Below are 25855 nucleotides of genomic sequence, written 5' to 3'. Positions count from 1 at the left end.
GAGCTGTAGACCTCCAGATGTTGCTGGGCTCCATTTCTCATCTGCTCTTGCCAGTTGGCAGGGACAGTGGTAGCTGTAGCCCATGGATAGGAAATTGCTTCCAGAACTGGAAGTCGCCAGCCCTCCACAAGCCATTCTGACAGATCATTGAGATGGGAAGGGTTCAAAATAGGGGAGGAGCTGGTGATGTTGGTGATGATTTCATGAGACACGTGCATCTCATGAGAGGTACCACAGCTCAGTGGTAGAGCAGCTGCTTTGCATACAGAAGATCTCAAGTTCAATCCCCTGGCATCTCCAGTTATTGAGGGTTTTTTTAAAAAAAAAAGGATTGTGGGGGAAGGTAAAAGGAATGACTTCTGCCTTAGACCCTGAACAGCCACTGCCTGCTAGACTAGACAATGCTGGGCTAGATATACAAGGTGCTCTATACCTGCCCTTCCCCTGCAGATCATCATTTGTGATATACAATTTTATAATAGCCAACCAACTAAAAGTAATTACATGGTTTTGTTTCTGGCATTTCCCTGGGAAACATGGGCAGCTTTGAAGCTTCTTGCTCATGCAAGAAAAACATGTATGCACATAATCAGACTCGGGTTCAGATTAATTCCTCGCTGGTACTGTACCTCCTATGTGCAAGGCAGCTTCAAGTGTATGTTTGTCCATACAGTGTGACCAGAGACTGGTTTATCTTCAGCTTGCATATTGACCAAATCCTGCACAGTCACCTAGTGTACCATTGGCAGACGCTATGTAAACATGAAACATGTAAACACTGTGGCACTCGATGTTGTAAAATGCAAAGCCCATCTGTAGTTACCGAAGATAGCTTCGTTGTGCAGGAGGGACTTTGTCCCCAATTTTACCTTGTGGACAACCTTCATCTTTTGATGGAGGGCAGTATATAAATCTAATAAATAAAAAATATATGTCAGAATTGCAGTATTAAGGCTGCAAACGTACACACACTTACTTAGGAATTGGGGGGGGGGGGGAGGTTGAAATACAAGGGAGGGATAGTTTCCCCAAACTCCCAGTGACTACAAGCTCTAGGCAGTTCTGCATATGTGTATTTAGAAACATAGTGTGCATGTAAATCAGTCATAGCTGGAAATCTGGTATGTGAGCACACCAATCAGACTGCTGCCTTTTGGATCCTATTCAACTCAGTATATAACACCGGGGAATGAGGGGGAACACAGAAAGCATATAGGATATTTCTAGAGGGGCGAATTGTCTCTCACATGTTCAGATCTCCAAAAGAAAAATATGTTCATGGCAGGAGTCCAGAAAGTGGAGGGGACGGACAAGTGGGAAGCAAGCGCCTTATATACACCGCGGGTCTTTTTCGAGCTGTGCGCTGGAACAGACCCCAAGCTCTCTCCTCATCCCGGGAAACCAGTCCTGCTGGACGGCTAAGGCGTCTCTTTCTCGCTCTCTCTCGCTCTCTTTGCAGACGGTGCGCGTCCAGGGCAACGACATCTCCCACCGGCTGCGGCTGTCCGGTGTGCGGCGACAGGACGAGGGCGTGTACGAGTGCCGCGTGTCGGACTACGGCGACGAGGACACTCAGGAGCACAAGGCCCAGGCGCAGCTGCGCGTCCTGGCGCGCTTCTCCCCGCCCGACGTGCAGGCGGCCGAGGCGGTCTCGCACATCCAGAGCAGCGGCCCGCGCAGGAGTAGCCCGCCCGGGCGAGCCACGGCCGAGCCGCGCCTGGGGGACAAGCGTCTCCTGCCGGCGCAGGGCGAAGCAGCAGCCTCTTCTTCCTCCTCCTCGTCAGCAGCCTCCATCCCCGCCGCGGCTTCCTCGTCCTCTTCCTCCTCCAACTCCAGCACCACGACTATCGTGGCGGCGGCGGCAGCAGCAGCAGCGTCGTCGGCCTCGCCTCCGCCGGGCAAAGCCACCATCCTCCGCCAGCAGCACGGATCAGGTAGGTGGAGGCGCAGCGACACCCGACGGGGCGCGGCGAGAAGCGCAGGGATCTTCCCGCGGCGCGGCTGGAAGACTTTATCTGGCAGCCGGTGAATATGGACCATGTCGAGGCCTTGCCAAAAAGTGAGCCGGCGGGGCACGGCTGGGTGTATGTAGCAGCAAATCCCGGGAAATGGAAATATTGGGCTCCCTTTTCTGCTTGGGAGAAGCCGAGTGCCAGTTTGGAGTCCGCTTTGGGTCTCCTTTCCCAGCTCGTTCCTGCTAATCCTTTTAACAAAAGCATAGGGTGTGTTTGGAGGAGAAACGCCAAATCCTTGTTCACCTCTTCTTCCTTGAGAAAATATTTCCCGACTATGTCGGGCTAAATTGTCAGAAGTTTTACATGAGCGAAAAGATAACAAAATGTACACACAGAATGAGAATTCTGCTGTTGGGACTTAATAATTTTTTCTGAGTTTTAAAAATCTCAGTTTGGTGGCTCAGATGAATTTAATCACCCTCCAACAGCGGGAAGAAAGATTAGATAGATAGATAGATAGATAGATAGATAGATGATAGATAGATAGATAGATAGATAGATGAACTATTTACTACTTAGATCTGCAAAATTTCTTGGTTTGTGTAACATTTCTGAGAATTGAGTCTCATGTAGGCAGAAATAACTTAACAGATAGAAAATTGTCATTTCCCCAACACATTCATTTTTGCTCATGCCTATTTAGTATTCTCTAGTTTGTTTTTTTATTTAATTCCCCCACCACACCACCACCATTTAATATTTTTGTAAGAGTTCAGATATATTTCTGAGCAACTTCTCACAGAATTGTAGAAAAGTAGAGTTGGAAGGGTCCCGAAGGGTAATCTAGTCCACCTCCCTGCAATGCAGGAATAATAGCTAAAGAACCCCTGGCAGATGGCCATCGAACCTCTGACTAAAAAAACCCAATGAAGAAGAGTCCACCACCTTCTGAGGGAGTCCATTCCACTGTCAAATAGCTCTTAATGCTTCTCAGAACGATTCATGCTCTGAATGGTGCAGTTGAAAAGCTCACACCTTTTCATAGGAACTATTTTTTTACTGCTCAGTACTAGAAAGTGGTTGTAATACACCACTGAAAGTGTGGGCTCCATGCAATTTTTGCCTCACTGGGTGCCATTCAGTCTGAATGATGGGGATAATAGGTTTATACTATCTTACAATGTTATTATAATGATTATAAGGATAATTTATGTGAATTGTTTTCAGCCCTGTAAAGTACTCTATTGTCGATTGCAATTTGGCGGAAGCAAAAATGTTTTCTCACACAAGCCTTCAGTGACAGTTTTAAAGAGTTCTGTCCCGCTGCAAAAATTAGCACTGGGAAAATGTTTGTAATAGGGATCCTGCTGAGGCCGCCTTGACTCTTTCTGTGATATGTTGGGTTTTGTGCGACACCCGTGCTGGAACTGACTCCCTTGGCAGTAGGGCCTGTTGATTTCAAAGAAGCTTATTTCCAGGTGTGATTGAGAATGTGAGAATTTGATAGCAATTCCACAAGACTGTTTGCTTGTGGGAAAGGTAGCAGGCGTGGGGAAGTGGGTGCTTAGAGCAGATAGTAAACAAGCTCTGTACATATCAACAAAAGAGAAGATATATGTGCTTCTGAAGATCAAACTATCAACTATCCCTTGTTTATTGGTCTGCCGCATGAGAGCATATTCTTCCTCAACCTGGTGGTCTCCAGATGTTGTTGAACTACAGCTCCTATAATACCTGAAAAATAGGAAGCTTCCTTATCCTTATGAGTCAGACCATTGACTCCTCAAGGGGGTGGCATGCATTTGGGACTTTTTAGTTTAGAGGAACATGACCGAAGTTTATAAAATGATGCATGGCATAGAGAAAGGGGATGAAGAAAAGTCCCCTCTCCACTCTCTCGTGACACTAGAATGCAATGTCCAATGAAGTTGAACATTGGAAGATTCAGAAAAGATAAAAGGAAGAATCTTCACACAGCACATGGTTAAACTATGGAATTCCCTCTCATGGGAGGCAGTGATGGCCACCAACTTAGTGCAGTAGATGGCTTTCAAAGAGGATTAGTCAAATTCATGGAGGAGGAGAGAGCTATTGATGGCTACTAGCCATGATTGGTATGCACTGCTTCCACAGTTGGAGGCAGCAAGAATACCAGTTGCTGAAAACCACAGGAGGGGAGGGTGCCTTTGTGCTTGAATCCTGCTTGCTGGTCTCCCACTGGCACCAGCTCAAGTGAGAACAGGATGTTGGAGTAGGTGGGTCACTGACCTGAGGATGCTTCGCCCCTGAGTTGCAGCCTTTTCCCTGACCACAGGTCATGCCAACTGGAGCTGATAGAAGAGCGTTTTGGAGGGTAAAAGTATGTGTGCTCTGAACGAGAAAGTCCTCCATTATGAACGCTCATAGCCATTCCTTTTCAAGCCTCGGTTTCATCCATGAAATGGTAACAGTAATGCTGAACTTTCCTAAAAAGTGCTGTTGTAAAAATTCTTTGACATTAGAAGGTTGTGACATTAGAACAATAGAACACTGCCTCCATTTTCCAACACTTTTCTCCACTTTGGAGAGAAAAGTGTTGTTGCACTCAGGTCCTGCTTGTGTGCTTTACATAAACATGCATTGTGGATGTTGGTCGAAATGGACTACTGGCCTGATCCAGAAGTGATTTTTTTTTTAATGTTTTTAAACTCTGAACAATAATATGATGTATAGTGTAGAGCAGAGTGTCCCCCAGATGTTGTTGGACTACAACTCCCATCATCTCTAACCATTGGCCATGCTTACTGGGGCTGATGGGAGTCCAATAATATATGGATGGCACCATGCTGCCCCCCCCGCCCCCGATTAAGAGTACTAGACTTCCAAAACAAACATCCCAGGAAAAAAAACTTCCAACAAGATGAAAGAGAGTACGTTCTAAATCAACATCACATTTCTTACTGCATTAATTTCAGTGCTTAGCAGAGTTCAGTCCTGGTCACACTGTGTTTAACACAGACAGATCTGGCATGCTATGCTCAGAGGGTTACAGCTGTATGTTGTCATAAACTGTCACAACAAATTTTCGCCGGGCTTTATTCATGCCTCGGCCACCATTTCCCCTCTACACACAAATATGTAGAGCAAGAGGTCATTTCTGTCTGTATCAAGACTGGTTCATGTTGCTGTTTATGATAGATGAACTGACTCCAGAGAGAGCCGTGAAGGAGTATGTGGTACTTTTTTGCCCGCTGGTTCCTATCAATGAGGCATAGATCCTAGAAGCAGAGTAACTGTGTCTGATTGATACACTGAGAACAACCTCTCCTTCCAGGAAGGAAGGAGGAAAATCACCCACTGGGGAAGGGGACTCCATGAAGGTTGTTAACTTCATGCTTTAGCAGGGAGCTTCCCTTAAGCATTTTGCTTAAGTGTTGGAAATAGTGGTGGTCAATTCCTAGTGCTTTCCTAGTGCTTTCCTAGTGCTCAATTCCTGAGCCTTATGTCGTTCCACCTTTCCTTGCATGAACCCACCTACCGTAGATCCTGCATTCATCATCTGAGACACTTCTCCATTTGCCCCCTCCAAGGGAGCTGCAGAGGGTGGTAATATGAGAACAGAACTTTTCAGTGGTGACTCCCCAATTGTGGAATGCTCTTGAAAGAGAAATGTGCCTGGTGCCATCATTAACAACTTTTAGGTGCTAGGCAAAGACATTCCTGTTCATCCAGTCATTTGACTCTCAATTACTGTTCACATGGAATGATGATATCCTAATCTGCATTGGTGTTCATCTTTCAGTAGGATGGAGTTGGATTTCCCCCCTCTTTTTTATGGTATTGCAGGATGAGCACTTTTAGTCAATTAATGATCTTTTGTCTTTTTGATGAATTTTAAATTCTGTATCGTGGATGCCTTTAGAATTGTAAGTCATTTTTAAACATTTTTGTTGTAAGCCACAAATAAATGATGATAGTGGTGGTGGTGGTGATAGGTAGACCCCTTGAAACTGATGGTTATTGCTAAGTTCATTAACTGCAGTGTGTCTGATCTAAGTAGAACACAGATGGAAAGAACCCAGTAATGAAAATAAGATGGTGATGATGGTTATGGTGCTGGTGGTAGCAGACTAGACCAACCCTTCTAGACCAATCCAGGAGGGCTGTTCTTTTGCTGCATCAATGGAGGCTGCCCCATTAGAATGGCACTGCCCCACCAACCTCAATATGACCCACCGGCCTGCCTTACTACTTGCAATAAATCCAGGGGGTTCAGTTTCCTCCTCTTTAGTCTTTCTATTGCCCTTGTAGACCTCAGCAGGGAACAGAATGGCAACCAAATTAGTAGACTCCGCCTGGCTTTGGCACCACCTACTGCTGGCCTCCCTGCATTTCACCTTTACCAGTCACAATGGGCACCAGCTACTGCTGATGCTATTAGGTAGAAGCACCAACTAATGCAAAGATTTAGAGCCGCCATAGCAGGTAATCAGTTTGAATCAGAGTAGACCTATTAAAATGAATGGCACTTAGTCCATGTTGTCCATGTATTTTAATGGATCTACTTCTGAGTAAAACTGAGTTGATGCCTCTTTTGGACTCTGCTGCCTGCACTCATCCTGCTAGATTCAGAGCTGGTATTTAGTGCAGCTTGCATGCCTCGAATATGGAAATTTATGCTTGAAAACTGTTCCATCTAGAGGTGCCTTTAGGAGATGAAAGCATGGGGCTGTATCCAATGTCAGCCATGCTCTGAAGAGATCTATTGCAAGTAATGAACAAAACAAACTTATGACCTTTAATTTTAATAGGTCTACTCTGAGTAAAGGTTAGTTAGATACAGTCCATGTTCTCTATGCTCACCATGGGTAAGCAGTGGCTGAGAGGCAGATGCAGGAATCTACATTCCTGCACGCAACTGGAAGCAACTTTTCTTCACTTTTTAAAAGGTTATTTGTGTTTAGTTTTTGCACAAGGGATGAGCAGGTGTAAACAATGCATGAATTCAGAAAATTACATTGTGTGGTATGGCTTATTTTTTAAATAAGAGGAATGGAGTAAATCTTGTATGAAAATCATACTTGGGTCCTCTTACATGGAAGCTCTGTCCCTGTCCATAGAAGTGCAGAGAATAACTGATAGCGGGGTAGAGGCGAGGAGACAAGGGCACTCTGTGTGTGTGTAATGGCATACTTTTCTAAATAAGTGTTGGGCAGAACCTCTTGTGATGAAAAAATTGCATCCCTCCCAAGTAAAAGTGTTACTAGCCGCCACTGTGCTTCAGCACCCTTAACAAACCACAGCTCCCATGATTTTTTGGGAGGGAGGAAGCTGTGACTGCTTTTTTTATTATAGATTTCTATACCACCCTTCTTCCTGAGGATCTCAGGGTGGTTTGCAATATAAAAACATGAAAATGCATAACATAATAACAAACACAGAGTGAACAAAAACCCACCGTTTAAAATGCCATAGATGGTTGAATTAGTCCAAGGCCTGGGAGAAGAGGAATGTTTTTATCCGGTGCCTAAAGATATGTAACAAAGGCACCAGGTGAGCCTCCCTGGGGAGAGCGTTCCACAAGCGGGGAGCCACCACAGAAAAGGCCCGTTCCCGAGTTGCCAAACCCCAAAACTCTTGCGAAGGAGGCACATGAAGAACGGCCTCAGATGATGATGGCACGGTCTGGGTTGGTTCATATGGGGAGAGGCAGTATGATGCTGCTTTGAATTTACTGTGCAGATGGGGCCTGAGCCTTCCGACTATCAAAGAGAAAAACCAAGCTTCCTGCACAGCTGATTTATTTAGCCTTGCGTAGACTGCCTGTGGGTTGTGAAGTGCATATGCCCTAATGAAACAGCCAGATCAGATTGTAATGGGCACAAAGCCACGCTAACAGATGGGCATAAACATTTGCAGCTAAAAGAGCATGTCAGATATGTCTGTTAGGGCAAAGATCCCCTGCCCCTGATAATCTGGCCTTATCTTTTCTATCTGCTCTATATCTCTGGTGGTTGGACATGTTCCTGAATTGGGGACACCGTGTTAACAAACCATTTGAAGCCTCCTGCACTGATGATTGGGCAGGAAATGTTGCAGCCAGTTAACGGAGAGGCAATCTTAGATCACAAGAGAATTCAGTGCAAAGTGGGAAGGTGTGTGATGGGTGGAGCCAGTCCCAGAATGTGTTCTGAAGGCACAGCTTTGCAGGTCTGGGTCTGGTTAGTGCCTTCATGAGGCATCTTCTGGGGAGGAAGCCCTATTATGAGGCGATCTCAACAGGCATCAGGAGGATGCTGCCAGTGTTTCAGAGCAATATGAAAAGGCAACATCCAGGAAGAGTCAGTTTCAGTCCTCAGCAAGAAGCAGGAGGAGGAGAAGGAGGGGAAAACAGGAGTGAAAGAGGAGTGACACTGAGAGGACAAGGAAAAAGAGGCAGGTGAAGGGAGGCAGAAGAGACAGACAACGAAGCGATACCTCAAAGGGAAAAGTGCAGGAGGGAAAGAGCAAAAGTGAAAGAGTAAAAAGCGGGAGGCCAGTGGGAGGGAGGAAATGAAGAAGGGGAAAGAGCTGACAGGAAAATTATTTGTTTATTTATATCCCCCCCATTTCCCCCTGGCTGGGACTCAAAAACAGAGGGGTGTCCAGTGATGCAAAGGGGTAACTAAACTCTAAGAGCAAAGCCTCTTCCAGGAGGTTCTTTGCAAAGATGAGGCCTTCTGAGGCTCTGAGGAGTCCTGGGACAGGAAAAACATGGCGCCTTCTCTGAGTTCCATCATGGTGAAACGATGGCATGCGAATGGAAGAAACACATAAGCAAACAATGGGAGAGTTCTGGTGCAAGCTCTTAAGCACCGGATTTACGTGCTGATGTCAAGTCTGTCCCCATCAACAGTCTATCCCAGGGCAATCCACAGGTAGCCCTTGAGACCTTTTCTGGTGGCCCTCAGCAACATTTGACACCCCACTCCACTGGGCTTTGGGAAGGAGGCATGAGGGCTCTGACAGGGTCCTAGAGCCCTCCATCCTCCTTCCCAAAGCCTAGTTAGTGCTTTCCCAGCTTTGGGAAGGGGGTGGGAGGGCTTTAGGACCCTGCCAGAGCCTTGTGCCTCCTTCCCAAAGCCCAGTGCCTTGCTTAGCCAGGGAATGCAGCGCAAAGGGGTGCGTCAAGTTTTGGCCTCTGGAAAAGGTGGAATGAGGAGTGGATGGTTCATTATAAGTGCACCACGAATGCACTATTATTGCATCATGGACATGTTCAAGGACTGCTGCCCCCAGGGAGGCTCACCTGGCACCATCATTACATATCTGCAGGAGCCGGGAGGGGGGGGGGACATTTCTTTTTCACTAGGCCTCTGCGCCTAGTGGAAGTCTCTGTATTGGAGGGTGAAGGGAGTTCCCAGGAGGTCTTCAGTTTTGTGATGTACTAGCAGATGTTTGCGGTACATTTTGTATCCTTGCCTAATTACTGAAGCATTAATAGCACCTCTGCATTTGTTTGACTTAACCTTTCTGATCCTGAGGTTAATAAAATGTGTGTTTTTGGCAGACACTCTGTGAATAATGTGTTTAAAAGCATCTGTACAAGAAATAGATGCTCAAAACTAAACTCATTAAATGTTTTAATGCATTTGCCTAAGATAATGTGGTGAGATATATATATATATATATATATATATATATATATATATATATGCATCCCAGTTTATTTTGGGATGGAAGGACCTAACAATTTTGGTTGACTCTGCTTCTCCTTTTTCCAATCTGAAATTCAGATCTCCGCCTTTTTGCAGCAATCGGAAGGTTTTTCTTGTATAAAATCCTCATTAAAATCCATCAGCATTTTAGTGAGAATGTCTCCTATAAACCCATTTTTAGATGCAGTTTTGACTCATGAACACATCTTTGCAAGCTGTTGTTCCTAATACAATGTGTTCTTGCATGTTATTTTCACTAATATCTTCGATTGGTATGCACACTTTCCCATGTTTTTTTCTAAACATTAGTTGGACAACTGAATTGCAAAATTTGGATAAATGCCAGTTTCAAAGCACTGCTGTGTTTCAGTTTGCATACTGAGAATGTGATTTGGCTTTGCATGTGTACTGAATTGAATTTCTTCTCCATCCCTATCTCTGACATCGCTAGTCTTAAAAGGATCAGGTAGAAAGTGATGGGAACTTGAGACTCTTAACGAGCTGCTGCCATTCAAAGCAGATAACAGTGGGCTCTAGTCACTCAAGTTAATTGTGCATAGCCAAAGACCTGTACAAAATACAAAATTTGCAAAGCAACACAAGAATTAGAGGAAAATATTGTTATGGAAGCTCACAGGACAACTGTTAATAGCTGTGTATACCATCCTAGGGGTAACAAAGCATGGGATTAAAATTGATAATACATTATAATTATTGATATGGCTAGGGCTGTGAGATGGTCGGGGAAAATATTTGGGCCTGGTGTAAGGCAACTTCCCATGTTGCTAATATTGTCCTTCCCCAATTATCCTAGTCAATAGACTTTGGATGTGGAACCTGATGCCCTACAGCTCCTATTAGACTGAGCCAGCATGTGAATGTTCAGGGATGATGAGTGTTATAGTCCAACAGTACTGAACTAGACGGGCCAATGGTCTGGCTCGATATAAGGCAGCTTTCTATGCAGCTTCCTATGATAGGAGGTGCCTGTGTGGTTGCTAGACTCCAATTCCCATCAGTCCCAGCCAACATGACAAATGGTCGAGGATGATGGGAGTTGTAGTCCAGCAGTGTCTGGGAGAAATACCACATTGGCTACTAACAGACCCTCCAAGTGTCCCTATTTTCCAGGGACAGTTTTGGATTTACAGAAGCCGTCCCTGTGTCTGATTTGATCCCGGAATATCCCACTTCTCCTTAGGATGTCCCTATTTTCATCGGAGAAATGCTGGTGGGAATAGAGTTATGCAACTCCCAAACTAAGGAGATAAGTAACTATACAACCTTTAGAAGACATCTGAAGGCAGCCCTGCATAGGGAAGTTTTTGACGTTTAATGTTTTATTATGGGCAGCCCAGTCAGATAGGTGGGGTATAAATATGATGATGATGATGATGATGATGATGATGATGATGATGATGATGGTGATGATGAAATCGGACATTCTTCTTTTCATCAGAAAAATGTTGGAGGGTGTGCACTACCTTTGCCCATTTTAACAACTAAGGGCTACAGCCTTGTTTCCTGATGTAGAAGAGATCTGGGTCCAGCAGCTAGTCTACTTATCCTAGGTATATTAAATACCACAAAGGATATTTGCCATAATTGAAATCAAGATAGGGTTCTTAAATGTCACTAGGCAAGAAACATGCAAAAGGAACTTTTTATTAAACATGCATCACTAGAGTTTTTAAAGCCCGGCTTATTAAGGACTCCCTTGAATCGCGGTGAGGTCAAGTGAGGGAACAAGGGGTTGCTGTTTTTTTGTAATGGGATGTTGATTAATTCCTAGAGTACGAAAAATGTCCTTAGAGTCTACCAGAGGAAACAAATAGGTGGTTGAACTTCCTCATTTGGAAGGTTTGTGATGGTCAAGAGCTATATGTGGCAGTGCTTAATTCTTAAAATGAGGGTTCAGACATGCCTAGAATGTGGAGTCCCTGCTATGAACACACACTCTTTTAAAAATAATAAAAAAGAGTCTCCAAGCACCTTAAGGACTAGTAGATTTATTGTGGTGGCTGTTTTCCTAGATTAGAGCTCATTTTATCTGATGCATGCCTGGAACATTGTTCTCAAATGGCTGATGTACATACAGGAATGCAAAAAGAGGAGTCCCCAAAGGTACATAGGAAATTATTCACAGGTACACAGAATATCAGTCTCTTAAAGATGGAGGTGGATCTGCATGAGAGCTGGATTTTATCTTTCCCAAAATAGGGGATTGGCTTTTGTATGTTTCATCTTTCCAGCAACCCTGGGTGCTACTTTAAACCTGCAAAGTTTGTAGTTTAGGGCTCCTCCAAGCTTACATAGAGGTTAGACTCTATTCAGTCTTTTCAATCCTGATTCAGTCTATTTCAGTCCTGATTTGTTTGTGCAGCTGGATTACCGAATAGGTAGGCTAAGCATGTGTTTAAGCCACCAGCAAAACAGGAACACCCAACTAGAATTGAGGAATTTTTTTAATTAAAAAAGAAGAATTTGACATTTGTATTTTTTAAAAAATCATCAAAGTAGTCATCATTCTTCTAATGTTGATTATTACTAAATGCTCCGCAGATCACTATTTTTCTTGGCTGAAATGAAAAAAATCCTCAGATAACACCAATATGTAAGGACAGACTTGATTCACTTTCTCCACTGTGTCTGGAAGCGAGCCTGCTTTGTCAAGTCAGCTTCAATGAACTTTCCAAGAATTTTGCCATCAGGAAACTAGAAAGAAGCCGTTTTAATTTCAGCATAAATAGTAGATTTGTCACATTTTTTAAAAAAACAATTTCTTTCCATTTTATAATTTTGTGTTGTTTTTATTTAGAATTATGTATGGAGGGGCACCATCATCTTTTCAGTGTTTAGGCCCTCTAAAGGTTTTAATCTGGCCCTGGGAGAGATATACGCCAATGAACATTCATCGTGAATTCATCAAGATTTGTTTGTATGGTGATCCATTCATCCCATCCTTTTCAGTTCATTTTCCTAACCACAAAGGTACCATTTAAAAACAAAAACAAACAAAAAACATGGATTTGTTGCATCAGGGCAGCAGATCCACTTTAATTATCCAAACCTAGATTTCTAACCTGCACTTAACTTCCCCCTTGCAAAAGCCTGGAGGTAGCCAGAGTCTTACTTGAATTCTTCCTGCCTCTTTCCACAGAGGCACCTTGAGAATGGCCTACATTTAAAGCAGTAGTATGCCACTTTAAACAGCCATGGCATCTCCCAAAGGATCCTGGGAACTGTAGTTTGTTACGGGTTCTGAGAGTTGCTAGGAGACTCCTATTCCTATCACAGATTGCCATATCAATCTGTATAGCAATCAAAGAGTAGTTCTGTAAGTGGCATAGGGGGTCTCCTAACAGTTTGCAACAGAAACAAATTAAGTTATAAGGCTCCTTTTGTGGGGTGTTTGCAGTAGTAGAATAACATTTACGCCTTTAGGGTTTGTCATTATCTGATGGGGCAGGTCTTTCCTCTAATCCAGATGTGTGTGGGATGACTTACAGATATATAATTATGTGGAGTAGGTGGGAGAGGCACCCTGTAAAAACTTCACTCCTTAAAAAAAAAAAAAATGGAAGATACAACCAATATAGTCATTAACTGTGAAATGTCTGAGAAAAGAGACTGTTCCTGCTGAGAGTTCACAAACCCAAGATTTGCTTGTAAATACATCCATCAATGCTGGGAGTCTACCCAAAAAAACCAAAAGTTTTGCTAGCACAGTTGCTTTCATATACCTATAGTAGTCACTGATAGTATGTTAGCAGCTTGGAATCTGAAGCCCCAGGATCATAATTGTCCATGGGCTAACGACAGTGGACAACAGCATCCGTCTCTAAGGCCACTACCTTGAAATGTGCTGCCCTCAAGAAAGCTGACAATTTAGGATACCCTCACTGCTCTCACCGCCCAAAATCCCTGGGACAACAGGAGCAGCATTGAGGCCAAGTGGATACCCAAACCAGGAAGTTCAGTGGCTATCTGGCAACACAAGGTCTCCAATATTGAGTTCTATGTGGGAAGATGACTTCAGAATCATGCTCTGTATCATGGCTATGCTGATGCTCTAGAAAGCGGTGAGGCAACTAAAAAAAATGTCCAGGTGAGGCTTAGCTACTGCTAATGCAACACCCCTTCTTTCCCATTTCCTAGTTCTGCTTTCCTGCTTAGCTCAGGGGTAGAGAACCCTGTGACCCTTAAGATACGGTTTGGATTCCCAACATTTGATCACTCTGGCTGAAGTTGATGGGAGTTGGAGCACAACAATATTTGGAGGGCCACAGGTTTCTCATCCTTGCTTTAGCTGGAAAAGTCCTGTTTTTTTGAAAACCTTCTTCCTGATCTGCTGGACAGCTCCTTTCATAATACAGCAACGGTAGCAGGAACTGCAGCAGTAAATACCGGTAAGTGTTTAACAGGGCAGTTTTATACAGTGGTACCTCGGGTTAACAACTTAATTCGTTCTGGAGGTCCATTCTTAACCTGAAACTGTTCTTAACCTGAGGTACCACTTTAGCTAATGGGGCCTCCCGCTGCCGCCGCGCCGCCAGAGCACAATTTCTGTTCTCATCCTGAAGCAAAGTTCCTAACCCGAGGTACTATTTCTGGGTTAGCAGAGTCTGTAACCTGAAGCGTCTGTAACCCAAGGTACCACTGTATATGCCTTCCCAGGCATAAGCCCCCTTGAGTTCAATGGGACTTACTCCCAGGTAAAGATCAAAGCATAAGAACATAAAAAGAGCCTGCTGGATCAGACCATCTAGTCCAGCATCCTGTTCTCACAGTGGCCAAACAGCTGCCTGTGAAAAAACAGCAAGCAGGATTTGAACTCAAGAGCCCTCTCCCCTTCTGTGGTTCCCAGCAACTGGTATTCAGAAGCCTTGCTGCCTCCAACTGTGGAGACAGAGCATGGTGGCTAGTAGTCATTGATAATCCTCTCCTCCATGAATTGATCCATTCCTCTTTTAAATCCATCTCTGCCTCCTGTGGGAGTGAGTTCCATAGTCTAACTATGTGCTATGTAAAGAAGTCCTTCCTTTCATCTGCCATGAATCAACCTTAGTTAAGAATATAAGAAGAGCCTGCTGGCCTGTCTAGTCCACCATCCTGTTCTCAAAGTAGCCAGTCAGATGCCTGTGGGAAGGCTGCAGGACAAGAGCACCCTGCTCACCTGCGAATCTCAGCCACAAATATACATAGGCAAGATGTCTCTGACACTGGAGTTGGTTCCATGCTGGAGTCTTTTTCCTTCTTTCTTTTCTGTGAAGCAAAGCCAACGTTTTTATTAACAAGGGCCAAAAAGGTCTGGAAGTAGAGAAGAAAAGCACAGCAATTGTGAGTATTTTGAAAGGACCCGGTTTGTGTTGTTGCTGTTGTCCCACCCCACCCCCACCGTACAAATCTCTGACAGCATTGTATTAGGAGGAAGATGAATTGATTATAGGTTTTTAATTTAAGGAGTGCGTCTTGTGGCAAGTGCACAATGCCTGTATGTACCACTGCGCTCCTGCGAGCAAGGCAGGAACAAAGCAACTGTGTGCATCAATATTAAACAGCTCCTGTTGGTTTTTGCATTGGTAAAAGCCGGGGTGTCAGTGAAACGGGGGGTTATTTGTCACAACAGTCCTTAGCAACCGTTATTTTTGCATTGCTGGGCTGTTACCAACGGGGAGGCAAATTGCTGTCATCGGAGAAGTGGAGCACTTTAGCAGAACAGCGGAATCTGTATCTTGTGAATATGGCTCTGGGCAAGGAAAGGATGTCACCATTCAGTCCGGCACCAGTTCTGACTTCAAAAGGACAAAGCTTAGTAGGGAGAGAATGATGGTTGGGAGGCATGCGATGCACCAGCCCTTGCTGAACACGCAGAGGTACAAGGGAGACTGGCTGGAAACCTGAGGCCGCACTGAATTCCATGAAGGAATGGCTCCGATCTGGTGGAATGCTCTGTCACAAGAGACTAGGGCCCTGCGGGACTTGACACCTTTCCGCAGGGCCTGCAAGACAGAGCTGTTCCATCAGGCCTTTGGTCAGGGCACAGCCTGACCCCCTCCTTTGGTAATGCTCACAGAACTCTAGCCCAGTGGTTGCCATTAATTTGATTTGAATTAATTTTATAATGAAATGATTTTAGAATGTTGTACTATTTTATTGTTAAAACAAAAAAAATTCCTTGCAGTAGCACCTTAAAGACCAACTAAGTTAGTTCTTGGTATGAGCTTTCGTGTGCATGCACACTTCTTCAGATGCACACGAAAGCTCATACCAAGAACTAACTTAGTTGGTCTTTAAGGTGCTACTGGAAGGAATTTTTTTTGTTTTGACTATGGCAGACCAACACGGCTACCTATCTGTATTTTATTGTTGTTAGCCGCCCTGAGCCCGGCTTCGGCTGGTGAGGGCGGGATATAAATAAATTTATTTTTATTTTATTTTATTTTATTTTATTTTGTTGTTGTTGTTGTTGTTGTTGTTGTTGTTGTTGTTGTTGTTGTTGTTGTTGTTAGAAGAGAGGCAGGGCAGAGATCTTGCAGCCACCCAGCCAGCCATGTCCTGCTGAAATGATACTCCATTTCACCTCCTCCCTCAACTGGTTTTACATCCCCCACCCCACCCCATACAGTTGGCATTCCATAGCAGCTACAGAGCGCACTCTGTCTTCATATGACTGTTTTTGAAGTTTTTCCTTCCCCCAATAATAATAATAAAATGTCTCTGTACTTCTGCAGACTCCTGTCTGAAATCATGGACAGCAGCTGTAAGTCACTGTTGACAATACTGAGATAGTTCAGCTAAGATCTGACTTGGTCCAAGGCAGCTTCCTATGCTCCTAGGTCTATAAAATTGGGCATAGTGTCTACAGAGATGTTTTCCTCCACTTCTTGATGATTGGGAGATTCAGGACAGGCAAGGAAGGAACTACTTCTTCACATCATGTGTAGTTAACCTGTGGAATTCCTGGCCACAAGACATGCTGATGGCTGCAGACTTAAGGCAGCTTTATTTATTATTATTTCACAAAATGCACATACTGTTTGATTATTATTTTTTAAGACCTCAAAGCAGTTTACAAAAAGAACAACACAGCAAAATTACCAGTTAAAAAACAGTTACGTAAAACATCTGCTTCAATCTGCGCTTCTAACCATTGAGGCTACCTGGGCCTCCAGTGACGAAACTGGATGCAGAAGCACCCACCCCAGATTGCAGACTTGCTCCTTCAGGGAAAGGGAATCCCACCCAGGTTAGGCAATCGTACCAATGTCTTGGTCATGGGAACTACTGGCCTTGTTTTGCCGGGATTCAAGCTCAGCTTCCTTTTCGCCATCCCTCTCACCTCTGCATCCAAACACAGATACAGGGACTGCACAGCTCTCCTAACTCAGATGTTCTGGAGAAAGAGAGCTGAGTGTCAACAGCATAATGACCCCAAATTGGCCCCAAATTCCTCAAGACTGCTCCCAGCTTTCAACAGGCATTATACAAATTCGTGACAAATAAGGCTATCAAATGGTTGTGCTCTGCTACCTCCAGGAGTATGCTTCTGAATACCTGTAGTTCATGAGTGACACTGGGAGAGGACTATTGCCCTCAGGTCCTGCTTGTGGGTTTTCTAGAAGCACCTTTCTGTCCAGTGAGAAACGGGTTACTGGCCTAGATACTGGCCTTTGATCTGATCCAGCTCTTTTTGCATTCTCATGAAGTATTCTAAGCAATGGAAAGCGCTGTACAAATATTAAGCATTGTTGCACCACTCATCTAAGAGATTCACACAGGCATACAGAAGAAGCAAATTCAACTCAGTTTGACCCACTGGTCTGCAAAAACTGACCAAGTGTTGAACTTTGATGCTAAGCCTAACGTTTTATAGGGTTATGACTTGATCCCTTTAAAGATTAATTATCTAGCACTTTGCTGTCCTACTCACAAGACAGATCAGAGATTATTCTCAAAAGACAGGGAAATACCCCTGAGGATTCCACAAGCCATCTGTTGTAAACCAACATTTGCCCTGCATTTTTAAACTTCCGCAGTTTGCATGCAGGAAAAGATTAATATGCATTGAGTGGTTTAACAATCAACTCCTCTTCCCAGGGAACTCTGAGAACTGTAGCTCTGTGAGCGGAATGGGAGGTCAGTGAACAGCTCTCAGCACCCATAACAAACTACAGATCCCAGAATTCTTTGGGGGGAGCCGAGACTGATTAAAGTGTGAGGCAGAAACTATCCCACACCCTCCCCCTTTGTGTTTCCCAACAACTGGTATTCAGAGTAGGGCTGAGCGATATATCAACATATCGTCCAAAACCAGTTTGAGGTCCATATCATGATACAGTGGTACCTCGGGTTACATATGCTTCAGGTTACATACGCTTCAGGTTGCAGACTCCGCTAACCCAGAAATATTACCTCGGGTTAAGAACTTTGCTTCAGGATGAGAACAGAAATCATGCAGCGGTGGCGCAACGGCAGCAGGAGGCCCCCATTAGCTAAAGTGGTGCTTCAGGTTAAGAAAGTTTCAGGTTAATAACAGACCTCCAGAACGAATTAAGTTCTTAACCCGAGGTACCACTGTACTGGTTTCATAATTTTTGACCTGGCAATTTATTGCAAATCGGGAGGGGGGCTGTTATGCAAAAATCACAATATAGGGGAAAAAACCATGAACCTAGCCAGTTCCTCTTCATAATTCCATCCTTATTTCATATATTAGTATATTGCAATGTTTAGCTGGTGATATATCACAAAGCTGAAAACCAGATATCACCCAACCCTGCTGTTCACTTCTACATAGTTCCATCCTTATTTCAGACATCGTGATATATCGTGATGTTGAAAACCAGGTATCTCTCAGCCCTAAATCAGTGTCAAAGTATCTCTCTGATTTGGGAGGTAATGAAGCCATCCTAACTAACAGCTGCCGGAGATTGCACATCCCTGAGAGTTGTGCTTCTGTAAAGCAGCCAGGAATTTTGTGCCATGTCACTGTCAGTTCTTTCAGAATGTTGCTTCTATTCAGTGGGCTGGAAGCCATGACATTTGAACTGGCTTCAAGCTTGTTTAAATAAACTTATAATGCAGATGTGTCAAGCAGATGGGGCAGAGGCCATTGTCTGGTCACAGCAAAGTGCAAAGAAAGCTACAGTCTGGGTTAGATCAGCTCTGAATCGGACTGGTTGCAGCAGCTGTGCCTGTACTAAATGCTCTTCCATCAGCTCCTTTTGGGATACTCCAAATGGCGAAGGTTAAAGATGGTACATAGGAACATAGGAAGCTGTCTTATACCCAGACCATCAGTAGAACTTGCTCAGTGTTGTCTACAATGGCTGGCAGAAGCTCTCCAGGGTATCAGGCAGAACCCTACCCGGAGATGCTAGGGATTGAACCTGAGACCTTCTGCATACAAAGCAGGTGTTCTGCCACTGAGCTACATCCTGTCCCATGGTCGATCTAGGTGATCTGTGCTGATTTTTGTCTTCATTGAACTTGATAGGCATAGGAAATGGTCTTATCCCATGCCAGACCACTGGTCCATCTATTGCCTACATGCTGCCTGGCAGTGGATGCTTTCAGAGCTTTTGACTCTTCCCCAACAGTACCGTGTTTCTAAGAGAGTCTTGATGGAGACGCTTAGTGAACCACTGGATTTGCGGCAACTCCCAAGCCACATAATTTGCAAAGCAATTCTGCAAATAATTGCTTTTCCATCATCATGAATTCATTTTTATATTTGTTGCAGATTTTATTGCAGAAGGGTAGCCGGGTAGCAGAGAAGCTGAAATGTTCGAATCCCATTGGTACAAGTGGGACTTAACAGAGCATCCCCATATATGTTTATTCAGACATAAGCCTTTTTAATTGCAGTGGGGTTTGCTCCCCAAGTGAACATTGGATTGCAGGCACACACAATTTTAAGCTGCAAAAGCAATAGATACTTGCTTGGGGGCAAACCCAAATAATGGCTGGCATCCGCTCCTGATTTGCACCACAGACAGCATTTTTTATTCCACTCTGCATCGTCTGCAATGCAAGTCAGAGGAGTTGTTAGTTCCTATGTGCAGCTGCCAATCATCCAGAATTGCAGTCACCGAGGGACCTGTGTGCCTGTGTGAAATGGAGTGTAACTTTTCCTGGATCATACTCAGGTTTGATCAGTCTTTCAGGGATGATATATATTTAATGAATAGCGCATCTTGGAAATAAGTTCAGGTTGTAGTGAAGGGTGGTTTTCTTTTTAAGGGTGTATGATTTGAGCTTCTATCATAATAGCCTTGACATTTTAAGCATCTCAAAGTATCTTCTTCTTCGGCGATCACTCGTAGCTGAGTAAGATTGTCTTCCATAAACACGGTTTTAACAATGAGTCCGTAGGTGACTGTGGAGGCCAATTCTGGATCCACACGTCCTTCACAGTGGGGACATTGGTTTCTAGGCGGGAGCTGATCATGTTGTGGATTTGCCAAGCATGCCTTCCTTGTAGCATGTTTCTCCCTTGCGTCCTGAGTTCGAGTGTCTTCAAACTATATTTAGGCTGCAGTTAACTATTGATTTAAGTGGATCTGCTGCACAGTGTCTGGTCAATTAATCTAAGACCTGCGGGGGCTGTTTGCAAATTACCCAGCAGTGAGAGATAGGCACCGCATGCACAGAGGCACTCCTTCTACTGTTTACGTTTTACAGAACTCAGGCCTGGAACTCTCTCAAAATACATAATGCTGCAGGGATTTCCGTGTGTACTCATGGCATTGCTGGGGGGTCAGAAAGCAATTTTGCTCCAAGCCATATTGGTTGGAGGCTCTGCAAGTTATCACACCCTCTCCTCCATGAGGTTGTATGATTGCTTCCCAAATTGGGGGGGGGGGGTTGAATCTGTAGCTCTATGTGTATTTTACATGTAATTGCATGCCACTGTGTGAAGATATTTTCTTTCAAAGTGGGATATAAATGTGTTTAATAAATTAAATTAAATAACTTTTGGGTTTCCAAATACATCACTATGGCCAGTAGCTTAGACTGCATTTTTTTAAAAAAAACAGGATTAGACAAACTGAAGGATCAGTGGAACTGACTCCCACAGGAGGCAGTGATGGCCACCAACATAGATGGCTTTAAAAGAAGATGGCTTTAAAAGAAGAGTCGACAATTTCATGGCAGATGAAGCTACTATTGGTTACTAGCTGCGATGGCCATGCTCTACCTCCCCAGTTGAGGCAGTAATGCTTCTGAATACCAGTTGATGGAAACCACAGGAGGGGAGGGTGCTCTTGAGTTCAAATCCTGCTTGTGGGTTTCCCACAGGCATTTCTCTTTCTAAGTTCCGTTCTCCACATTTCCTTATCAGCGAGCGAATCATGAAACTTCATCTGCATTTTTGTGCACTTTCTCCCTATTATGCACTTTTTTGCAAACTATATCTGCTGATGCAATGCATATTTTCGTACATTATTGCCATGAATGGGACGTGGGTGGCGCTGTGGGTAAAACCTCAGCACCTAGGGCTTGCCGATCGCATGGTCGGCGGTTCGAATCCCCGCGGCGGGGTGAGCTCCCGTCTTTCGGTCCCAGCTCCTGCCCACCTAGCAGTTCGAAAGCACCCTCAAGTGCAAGTAGATAAATAGGTACCACTTTATAGCAGGAAGGTAAACAGCATTTCCGTGCGCTGCGCTGGTGCTGGCTTGCCAGAGCAGCTTCGTCACGCTGGCCATGTGACCCAGAAGTGTCTCTGGACAGCACTGGCCCCCGGCCTCTTAAGTGAGATGGGCGCACAACCCTAGAGTCGGACACGACTGGCCCGTACGGGCAGGGGTACCTTTACCTTTACTATTGCCATGAATGTATGGATTCTTATACACACACTCCCCCACCCCATGCACTTTTTTGTATACATCACTTAGTTGAAGAAACACATTGCAAAATTTGGAGCTGTGCAATCTTGGAGAGAGAACCAAGTTTTGATGCACAGAGGGGTTTTTTTTGCAAAAAATGTGAATTGTGTCATTTCTTATTGAAGTGTGAAAAGAACCCAGTTTCTCTCCATCCCTAGAAAGGAGAAGAAGCTTCTTCTGATTCCCCTCTTCATCCATCTACACAGCATCAGTATTGTTCTGCTTTAAGGGAGCAGTATATGTGCCTTTGGGGACACGGGTGGCACTGTGGGTTAAACCACAGAGCCTAGGACTTGCCGATCAGAAGGTCAGCTGTTCAAATCCCCGTGACAGGGGTGAGCTCCCGTTGCTCAGTCCCTGCTCCTGCCAACCTAGCAGTTCGAAAGCACGTCAAAGTGCAAGTAGATAAATAGGTACCACTCCGGCGGGAAGGTAAACAGTGTTTCCGTACGCTGCTCTGGTTTCGCCAAAAGTGGCTTAGTCATGCTGGCCACATGACCCGGAAGCTGTACGCCGGCTCCCTTGGCCAATAAAGAGAGATGAGCGCCGCAACCCCAGAGTCGGCCACGACTGGACCTAATGGTCAGGGGTCCCTTTACCTTTTATATGTGCCTTTACATTGGCTGGTATTTCGCTTGTACCAGAAGCACAGGCGTGTGAGCTCACCTTTCTCTTTTCAACACACACAGCTAATCCATGGTGATGCAACCCTACACAAATATTTATGCAGAGCTTTTAATTACAATTGCGTATGAACAGCGGAGGCCAGCCATATTCCTGCAAGGTGGCTTCTTGGAACGCTCTTTGGGGCTCTCCAAATTGGATTGCACTGAAATCTAATAGCAGGAATGCAGACAGGGGGATGAGTGTTATCGATTGATAGAGGCAAAGAAGAGTGCACCTTTTTGCTTGTTTTTTATCCCTTTTCATCATCTAGGCAATATGATATTTTATTGTTTCGATCCATGCAAGCTGTAATCAACCATAGAATTTATGTTCCAAGTATGCCTTTATTTATTTTCAAATAAATAAGGCGGGGGGGGGAATAAGATTTCTTTTAAAAGAATATCTTTGAAGCTCTAAACATTGAATGGAGTTCAGCGTCTTCATGCTCACAATCAGCATGCATTAGACAACAATATTGACTATGGAGCCAGCCATCCCTATCTCAGTTGTGAGCATAGATCAGTCCAGAAAGATTTGTAGTGGTTAGACCAGGGGTTGTCAACCTGGTCCCTACCGCGCACTAGTGGGCGTTTCAGGATTCTAGGTGGGCGGTAGGAGGTTCTACAGCACAAGCTGAATCCTCCTTCCATCGAGCACTGGTGGGTGGTAAGGAAATTTTACCATAAAGAAAGATGCATTTGTGGGCGGTAGCTATAAAAATGTTGACTACCCCTGGACTAGACAGAACAATCCAAGAGTTCCCTTCGCCTATATACAGATTAGGAATGACACCCAGCCTGGACAATGAACATGGGATGTGTCGTATTTATGGACATAAACTTCTAAAAATGGTCCTTGCATTATTGGTCCATCATCTAGATGGCTACTGCCACAGGTTGCACACCTCTGCTCAAAACTGCCTGAACTGAAGGCATTCTCTGTGGGGTATGTGGGGAGCCTGTGGACCCTCCAGATGTTACTGAAGCTCAACCCCCATCAGCCCCAGAAGAAATGGCCAAGGATGATGGGAGTTGTAGTTCAGCAACACCTGACAGGTCAAAGGTTCCCCATGCCTGCCCTGTGACCACTCAGTGCTTCACCAAAACACTAAAGTTATCAATGATTCTGAACTGCTGCAAAAATTAAACCTTTCTCTTCTTTCTCTCTGTCCCTCCCTCCTTCATTTTTCTTCCTCTTGTTCCCTCCTAGGTACTGAGCCAATTTACGTGACAGATCCTTTCCTCTATTCGTTCCTGTTGATGTTCCATAAGCTTGTACACTTATTCTTAGACCACTGATGGACTTCTTTATCTGATAATCCTCAGCCAAATGAGAAGGAAACTATTTAAAACAAAAACAAAAAACACACGGAAAAAGAACCCTCAATGAGAACTAGAATCTTAAAGATGGACAGAAAGAGACTGGAAAAGAAGCATGAACACATTCAACAAGGGGAGGGGTAAAGCATATTTTTGGGACATTACACAAAGGTCAGTCACCTGAAATAATGCATCTAGTTTCGAGATTCTATGGTATCAATGCCCTGTTCCACACAAGGTAGCTATTATTTCTCTCTTTTCCAACGTCTTTTTTTTCTAAACCTTTCCTCTGACAATTAATTTTGCACGAACTGTTGAACAGTTGCTTTTATGATGATATGTAAAGACATGGGGGGGGGCAAAGCCCTTCTAAGGAAGGGTCCTATTTTTTAGTAGATTATTGTGGTTAGGCTTTTTATTTTTATTATTATTATTTCCTTTCTCTTCCTCCCTTCCCCTCCCCCTCTTTTTTAATTAAATTATTTCTTTTGGGGGGAACTCTTGATTTTTTAAAAAGGCACATCTTACCATAATGGATATTCACTGTCGATAATATTTATTTTTAAATATAAAAAAAGAGAAAGATTGGAAACAAGGTAAGACATTTGTTTATAAACCGTATTGTATATTGCTGAATAACAGTTGAATTAAAAAAAAAAGAGATTTTGAAATAACATTTCTGCATTGAGGTATAAATTTCCACCAAAAAAAAAACAACCCATGAAAAATCCAACATTGTGCTGCTAGATTTCTTAGAGCAGGGAGGCTTCCTATAGGTTTTTTTCCTCATGTAAAGACGCACACATAAATACCATTAATCTTTAGACCTAATGCTCATTCTTCCCTGCTTTCAGCTGGGTCCATAAAGGGAATTGGTCGTTGTTCCTATCCAGATGTGAGGGGCTTGTGTCCCTCCAGCTGTTGTAGAACTACGACTCCCATCAGTCCTGGAAAACATGGCCAATGGCCAGGAGTGATGGGAGTTGCAGCCCAGCAACATCTGGGGGCCAAAGTTTCCCCACATCTGTTCTAAGCATAACCAGCAGTTGCTCGCAAGCCAGTTCTCTGGAATCTACCAGCATCTGTCACTGAACAGAAATTCATAGGGCAGGATGAGATGACCTGTTTACTGAAGGACATTGCAAGGCAGTGGAGGAGGTGTAGGTTAGGTGAATGACTGAGGGAGCAGGACCTCAACAACCAACACGGGGCTCTGCCAGCCATTCGGCAGCCACACACCTGCACAGTGCTAAGTTTGGAGCCCACCATCCCATGAACCCCTCCATTCGAGGTTAGGGACCTCCCCCGTACAAAAGTGGATGTTGGTATGTTCCTATAAGCAAGAGTCTTCTGTCCAGACCCATACTGTGTGAACACATTGCTCCTGCACGAGCAGCCTTTCCCATTCACTTTAGCTACACTCTGGAAGTGCATACTCAATTCTGGCCAAACTAAGCCTCCCAGAGGAAAATATACATGCAGAGACGCTGCCTGAGTTAATGCTAAATATATTACTTCTGGTACATAGCTGCTAGAGGGCCTTGAAAATTGGTGTCCCCAGCTTTGAAGACTCGTCTACCCATGTACTATCTGAAACCAAAGGGGCACCTTGGTTGCCGGATGTGAAATATATTGGAAATATTTTCGGCTCTCGTATGCCACTACTAGGTACATTTGGAGACCCAGTCATCTTCGACTCTGGAGCTCTTCCCCGACCAAGGAGGATACAGCTCTTTCTCTGTGGCACAATGGTTTGGTGTGTCTGGCTGCTAACTAGAAGGTGGGTGGTTTGAGTCCACCCAGGGATGGCTGTAGGCAGGATTCCTGCATCACAGGGGGCATTGGAATGGATGACCCTCAGGGTCTCTTCCAGGGTCTCTTCCAATTCTACAGTTCATAATTGAGGTGCTGGACCACATCATGCAGATCCAAGTGGCCATCTCATTTTTATATGCACATCAAGGTGTCAAATTGTGAACTATTGGTGATATAGATATAGATATATAGCAGCCTTTCTCAACCTGTGGGTCCCCAGATGTTGTTGAACTACAACTCCCATCACCCCTAGCTAGCAAGGGCAGAGCTCAGGGATGGCCTCAGTCCAGTATACCTGAAGGAGCGTCTCCACCTCCATTATTCTGCCCAGACGCTGAGGTACCAAACTTTTAGAAGACATCTGAAGGCAGCCCTGTTTAGTGAAGCTTTTAATGTTTAATAGTTTATTGTATTTTGGTGTTTTGTTGGAAGCCACCCAGAGTGGCTGGGGAAACCCAGCCAGATGTGCAGGGTATTAATATATTATTATTATTATTATTATTATTATTATTATTATTATTATTATTATTATT

At 44.3% G+C, this 25855-nt stretch overlaps 1 protein-coding gene across 2 annotated transcripts in view; it reads left to right on the top strand.

Moving 5' to 3' along the window:
- The window catches only part of VSTM2B (V-set and transmembrane domain containing 2B), a 39058-nt gene extending 14877 nt beyond the window's left edge, over positions 1 to 24181 (top strand). For both annotated transcript variants that reach the window (XM_028740258.2, XM_028740257.2), the window contains exons 5-6: positions 1460 to 1934; positions 23398 to 24181. In XM_028740258.2, coding sequence (XP_028596091.2) covers positions 1460 to 1934; positions 23398 to 23486 — 564 coding nt within the window. In that variant the 3' untranslated portion in view covers positions 23487 to 24181. The remainder of the gene's footprint in view (positions 1 to 1459; positions 1935 to 23397) is intronic.
- Positions 24182 to 25855: the final 1674 nt, after the last annotated feature.

Source organism: Podarcis muralis, chromosome 7 (assembly GCF_964188315.1).
Source record: "Podarcis muralis chromosome 7, rPodMur119.hap1.1, whole genome shotgun sequence".
NCBI lineage: Eukaryota > Metazoa > Chordata > Lepidosauria > Squamata > Lacertidae > Podarcis > Podarcis muralis.
The sequence above is the reverse complement of the archived record's forward strand: the minus strand, read 5'-3'. Positions and strand labels throughout refer to the sequence as shown.